This window comes from Oryx dammah, unplaced genomic scaffold (genome assembly GCF_014754425.2).
Source record: "Oryx dammah isolate SB20612 unplaced genomic scaffold, SCBI_Odam_1.1 HiC_scaffold_1, whole genome shotgun sequence".
Taxonomy (NCBI): domain Eukaryota; kingdom Metazoa; phylum Chordata; class Mammalia; order Artiodactyla; family Bovidae; genus Oryx; species Oryx dammah.
Window position 1 is genome coordinate 39,336,202 of NW_024070185.1, and position 6,836 is coordinate 39,343,037.

General features: G+C 46.2%; 1 protein-coding gene across 1 annotated transcript in view; it reads right to left on the reverse strand.

Moving 5' to 3' along the window:
• SLC1A1 (solute carrier family 1 member 1) overlaps positions 1-705 on the reverse strand; it is a 75,257-nt gene extending 74,552 nt beyond the window's left edge. Inside the window, exon 1 of the mRNA XM_040244243.1 lies at positions 390-705. Coding sequence (XP_040100177.1) covers positions 390-480 — 91 coding nt within the window. The 5' untranslated portion in view covers positions 481-705. The remainder of the gene's footprint in view (positions 1-389) is intronic.
• Between the last annotated feature and the right edge of the window lie 6,131 nt (positions 706-6,836).

The following is a 6,836-nucleotide window of genomic DNA, read 5'->3' on the forward strand; positions in this document are numbered from 1 at the left end:
GACAACGCATGGTTCAGGGGGCAAAAGAGGAGGGGAGCAGATAGGATTTAAACAATTAAACCACATTTGCTTCCAAACGGTAAGAACCGAGACCTACTTGTTTCCCTTGCCCCCTTCCAAACCCCTATGATCATTTTGGGTAAAGCAGGAACTCGAAGCTCACGGAGCACGCAAATGGGTGTCCCAGAGGAGCTTTGTTCTTCGCACGGAGAAATCAGCACCCTCGAGGGTAAGCCCCCGCGCGGTGTCGGAAGCCGAGGGGGAGCCGCCGAACCGAGCACCTGGTGCGCCAGCGCCATGCCGATCCTCACACGCGCCCGCCCCGCACGCGGCCTGGGTGCTGGGAGCGCGTGAGGGTGCGCGCGTCGCCCACCCGCCACGCATCTCACCTAGCACCACCGCGACCACGGTGGAAAGCAGCAGCCAATTATTCCTCAGGAAGCGCTTCCAGTCGCATCCCTTCCTCGCCGGCTTCCCCATAGCTGGCGCCCGGGCTCGGAACCACAATAGAGGCGGCCGCTATTGTGCGTGGGGCTCGCCCGTGCGCGCGGGGGCCGGGGAAACCCTGGGACGGCCGGGAGCTCCGCGGCGCAGTGGCGGAGGCTTGCGGGCGCGACGCGGAGAGGGTGTGCGCTAGCTGCTGCAGCCGCTGCTGTCACCACCGCCGCAGCCGCCACCTGAGCTCGTGCGCCGCGCCTGCCGCCCGTGCTGTGCGTGGCGGGCGCGCCCGACTCCTCCTGCCGCCGCCGCGCTTGCGGCACCCGGGCCAACCAGCAAGGAAAGAGGGAGGAGCGGCCGGCCCAGGGAGGCGGGTGCGTGCGTGGTGCGCCCGGGGTACCGGTGGAGCAAGCTTGGGAGGGCGTTCGCGCTGTAGCTGGAGCCGGCTCGGCCCTCAGAAGAGCAGTGTGCTCCGCCCCAGTTTCAGGCTGGAGCCTTTCGCTATTTTTTTTTTTTAATTGGTCAGGCTAGGTTTTCGGATTTACAGTTTCCTCTGCTCCCTAATCCTTGCGGGGCGGAGGGGCGGAGTCACTGGCCCCTTTGGCTTGAACTTCAGCCTGCACACCCCCACGCCTCCTCTTTCTCCACACCAGCTATTGTCAGTGCAGCACCCGAGTGGGGAGAGCTGGGGGAACTGAGTTCTGTGTTGGGTTCCCTTTGCTTCTTGGTCTTGCCAACAGCCTAGAAAGCCTGAAGCCTCTAGGAGTGAAAGAGTGCTAGGAGCAGAACGGGACTTTGTGAACTTTCACACGAGGTTTCTAACTCGCCGCCCCCAGAGGTATTATTAACTCTCCTGTTTGGGTCCAGGGAGGTGAAGCTCCTGCAGGACTGCCTGTGGACCCAGGGCTTGGAATGGACCCTCTTAGAACTTCACTTCCGCTGCTTGCGGCTGGCTCCGTGGCCGCCCGAGGCCCCAGAGCTATGAGATTTGGCAAAGTAATTAAGAGAACCCAACCAAGCGGAGCTGAGTAAAAGGTGGGCGGGCCCATCCCTCAGGGCAAACGTTTTGGAAAGGCAAAAGCAGGAGAGTTGGAGAATCTAGGTAAGTGCCGCGGAGTGAATTTTCTAATTCTCTTCCGTTCTTTTACTCAGTTTTTTTTATTTTTCACCCTAGCTCATACAAAACGTTTTTCTTCCCTCAACCACACCACCACCTCGCAGCTCTAGTCTTGCCTTCTCGTCAGCTTTCCTTAGTTTACCGCAGCCCCGCACCTTTTTGCTGTTGTAGAGTCTCCTCCAGTTGGGGAATCTCCGCAACTAACTCCTCACAATTAGAGCGCCATTCCTTTGGGTAAACTGACAGAAGTGTCCTGGAAGAGAAAGTAAGTTTTATGAACCATGTACACTTTAGTATGAATGAGCTTATCAGCTCATTTCCACAAAATAAATTTTGAGGAAGGAAAGATAGAGGAATACCAACGTCGTTGTGTGCCTGGGGAAGATCTGAAGAAATGTCAGAAGAAGGGAAACTCTTAGGAAAGAAGGGAGAAAGATTTCCATCGTACAGTAAAAAGGCTGGAAATACTCAGATGTCCAGCATGAAAGGAATGGTAAATATTTTATGGAACTGCCATGCAGCTGTACATTATGCAGCCTCCATGAAGGAAGTGTATGACATTTCTAAGAGCATAGGATGGCACATGTCATAATAGGGAAAACAAGAAGATTAAAATTGTTTATATAGTGTGATCACAACTGTGTAAAACAAACATAAAACAAAGCCATGTACTTAGAAAAAAGTCTAGAAGGAAACACAGAATTTTAACAGTGCTTGTCCTTGGGTGATAATATGATGTCTGAATCTTTTTGCTTTCTATCCTTCTGTATTTTCCAAAGTGTTTACCATAAGCACATCCATGCCCTTTACAGTTGTAGATAGGGCTGTTTTTAAAGAATAAACAGGTCCTAAAGAGAGAAAAAAGTTGAAGAATCTAAGACAACCTTTGTACATTGCAGTAAAGTGAAGAGGAACTAAAAAGCCTCTTGATTAAAGTGAAAGAGGAGAGTGAAAAAGTTGGCTTAAAGCTCAACATGCAGAAAATGAAGATCATCATCGGGTCCCATCACTTCATGGGAAATAGATGGGGAAACAGCGCAAACAGTGTCAGACTTTATTTTGGGGGGCTCCAAAATCACTGCAGATGGTGACTGCAGCCATGAAATTAAAAGACGCTTACTCCTTGGAGGAAAAGTTATGACCAACCTAGATAACATATTCAAAAGCAGAGACATTACTTTGCTGACAAATGTCTGTCTAGTCAAGGCTATGGTTTTTCCAATAGTCGTGTATGGATGTGAGAGGTGGACTGTGAAGAAGGCTGAGTGCTGAAGAATTGATGCTTTTGAAGTGTGGTGTTGGAGAAGACTCTTGAGAGTCCCGTGGACTGCAAGGAGATCCAACCAGTCCATTCTGAAGGAGATCAGCCCTGGGATTTCTTTGGAAGAAATGATGCTAAAGCTGAAACTCTAGTACTATGGCCACCTCATGCGAAGAGTTGACTCATTGGAAAAGACTCTGATGCTGGGAGGGATTGGGGGCAGGAGGAGAAGGGGACGACCGAGGAAGAGATGGTTGGATGGCATCACCAACTTGATGGATGTGAGTTTGAGTGAATTCCAGGAGTTGGTGATGGACAGGGAGGCCTGGCGTGCTGCGATCCACGGGGTTGCAAAGAGTTGGACACGACTGAGCGACTGAACTGAACTGAAAATAGTTACACCTGGGTTTTGGGGGTAGGATATATTTAGGTTTAAATCCCAGCACCACAATTTAACAGTTGAGTGTTCTTGGGCAAGTTATTAATACTTAAATTTTTTGTCTTGCTTTCTGCATGTGTAAATGGAGGCATTCACAGTATTTATTTCATGACGGTATTGTAAGAATTGAATACAAGAATGTATGTAAAAGACTTAGAACAGTGCCTGGAACACAACAAGTGCCATCATGAGTTTTAATTGGAGTCAACCTAGGCAGGCATTTTCTTACTTCCTCCTTTGTTCCCTCCCTGTCCTAAAGATACATTGAGCCATTTCACACACATAAGACCCTTTGTATATTGATTAATAGTAATTTCCTTTAAATTACTGTCAGGGACCCTAAATCTATTGTACTTTCACACCTAAAGCTCACATCGTACATACTCATTTTATGCTTCTTTGAACTATGCAGTCTAAAAATAGGGTAATATAAAACGGAGAATAGAGTCTATACATATACATTCATTTTGCAATAATTAACATCTCTGCATTAAAAGTCAAGAATCTCAGAAGTTCAAAGCATGTACGCAGATGAATTATAAACTGTGTTTATGCTTTACTAAATGGCAGTTCCACTTTCAGTTCAGTTCAGTTCAGTCACTCAGTCGTGTCCGATTCTTTGCGACCCCATGAATCGCAGCACGCCAGGCCTCCCTGTCCATCACCAACTCCCATAGTTCACTCAGACTTACGTCCATCGAGTCAGTGATGCCATCCAACCGTTTCTTCCTCTGTTGTCCCCTTCTCCTCCTGCCCCCAATCCCTCCCAGCATCAGAGTCTTTTCTAATGAGTCAACTCTTTGCATGAGGTGGCCAAAGTACTGGAGTTTCAGCTTTAGCATCATTTCTTCCAAAGAAATCCCAGGGCTGATCTCCTTCAGAATGGACTGGTTGGATCTCCTTGCAGTCCAAGGGACTCTCAAGAGTCTTCTCCAACACCACACTTCAAAAGCATCAATTTTTCAGCACTCAGCCTTCTTCACAGTCCAACTCTCACATCCATACATGACCACAGGAAAAACCATAGCCTTGACTAGACGGACCTTCATCAGCAAAGTAATGTCTCTGCTTTTGAATATGCTATCTAGATTGGTCATAACTTTTCTTCCAAGGAGTAAGTATCTTTTAATTTCATGGCTGCAGTCACCATCTGCAGTGATTTTGGAGCCCCCCAAAATAAAGTCTGACACTATTTCCACTGTTTCCCCATCTATTTCCCATGAAGTGATGGGACCAGAGGCCATGATCTTCGTTTTCTAAATGTTGAGCTTTAACCCAGTTTTTCACTCTCCACTTTCACTTTCATCAAGAGGCTTTTTAGTTCCTCTTCACTTTCTGCCATTAGGGTGATCTCATCTGCATATCTGAGGTTATTGATATTTCTCCCGGCAATCTTGATTCCAGCTTGTGTTTCTTCCAGTCCAGCGTTTCTCACGATGTACTCTGCATATAAGTTAAATAAGGAGGGTGACAATATACAGCCTTGACGTACTCCTTTTCCTATTTGGAACCAGTCTGTTGTTCCATGTCCAGTTCTAACTGTTGCTTCCTGACCTGCATCCAGATTTCTCAAGAGGCAGGTCAGGTGGTCTGGTATTCCCATCTCTTTCAGAATTTTCCACAGTTTATTGTAATCCACACAGTCAAAGGCTTTGGCATAGTCAACAAAGCAGAAATAGATGTTTTTCTGGAACTCTCTTGCTTTTTCCATGATCCAGCAGATGTTGGCAATTTGATCTCTTGTTCCTCTGCCTTTTCTAAAACCAGCTGGAACATCTGGAAGTTCACGGTTCACTTATTGCTGAAGCCTGGCTTGGAGAATTTTGAGCGTTACTTTACTAGTATATGAGATGAGTGCAATTGTGCAGTAGTTTGAGCATTCTTTGGCAGTGCCTTTCTTTGGGATTGGAATGAAAACTGACCTTTTCCAGTCCTGTGGCCACTGCTGAGTTTTCCAAATTTGCTGACATATTGAGTGCAGCATTTTCACAGCATCACATTCCAGGATTTGAAATAGCTCCACTGGAATTCCATCACCTCCACTAGCTTTGTTCGTAGTGATGCTTTCTAAGGCCCACTTGACTTCACATTCCAGGGTGCCTGGCTCTAGATGATTGATCACAGCATTGTGATTATCTGGGTTGTGAAGATCTTTGTTGGACAGTTCTTTTGTGTATTCTTGCCACCTCTTCTTAATATCTTCTGCTTCTGTTAGGTCCAGACCATTTCTGTCCTTTATCGAGCCCATCTTTGCATGAAATGTTCCCTTGGTATCTCTAATTTTCTTGAAGAGATCTCTAGTCTTTCCCATTCTGTTTTTTTCCTCTATTTATTTGCATTGATCGCTGAAGAAGGCTTTCTTGTCTCTTCTTGCTATTCTTTGGAACTCTGCATTCAGATGCTTATATCTTTTCTTTTCTCCTTTGTTTTTCACCTCTCTTCTTTTCACAGCTATTTGTAAGGCCTCCCCAGACAGCCATTTTGCTTTTTTGCATTTCTTTCCACGGGGATGGTCTTGATCCCTGTCTCCTGTACGATGTCACAAACTTCATTCCATAGTTCATCAGGCACTCTATCTATCAATTCTAGGCCCTTAAATCTATTTCTCACTTCCACTGTATAATCATAAGGGATTTGATTTAGGTCATACCTGAATGGTCTAGCGGTTTTCCCTACGTTCTTCAATTTAAGTCTGAATTTGGTAATAAGGAGTTCATGATCTGAGCCACAGTCAGCTCCTGGTCTTGTTTTTGTTGACTGTATAGCGCTTCTCCATCTTTGGCTGCAAAGAATATAATCAATCTGATTTCGGTGTTGACCATCTGGTGATGTCCATGTGTAAAGTCTTCTCTTGTGTTGTTGGAAGAGGGTGTTTGCTATGACCAGTGCATTTTCCTGACAAAACTCTATTAGTCTTTGCCCTGCTTCATTCTGCATTCCAAGGCCAAATTTACTTGTTACTCCAGGTGTTTCTTGACTTTCGACTTTGCATTCGAGTCCCCTATAATGAAAAGGACATCTTTTTGGGGTGTTAGTTCTAAAAGGTCTTATAGGTCTTCATAGAACCATTCAACTTCAGCTTCTTCAGCATTACTGGTTGGGGCATAGACTTGGATTACTGTGATATTGAATGGTTTGCCTTGGAGATGAACAGAGATCATTCTGTCGTTTTTGAGATTGCATCCAAGTCCTGCATTTCGGACTATTTTGTTGACCATGATGGCTACTCCATTTCTTCTGAGGGATTCCTCCCCACAGTGGTAGATATAATGGTCATCTGAGTTAAATTCACCCATTCCAGTCCATTTTAGTTCACTGATTCCTAGAATGTCGACGTTCACTCTTGCCATCTCTTGTTTGACCACTTCCAATTTGCCTTGATTCATGGACCTGACATTCCAGGTTCCTATGCAATATTGCTCTTTACAGCATCGGACCTTGCCTCTATCACCAGTCACATCCACAACTGGGTATTGTTTTTGCTTTGGCTCCATCCCTTCATTCTTTCTGGAGTTATTTCTCCACTGATCTCCAGTAGTGTGTTGGGCACCTACTGACCTGGGGAGTTCCTCTTTCAGTAT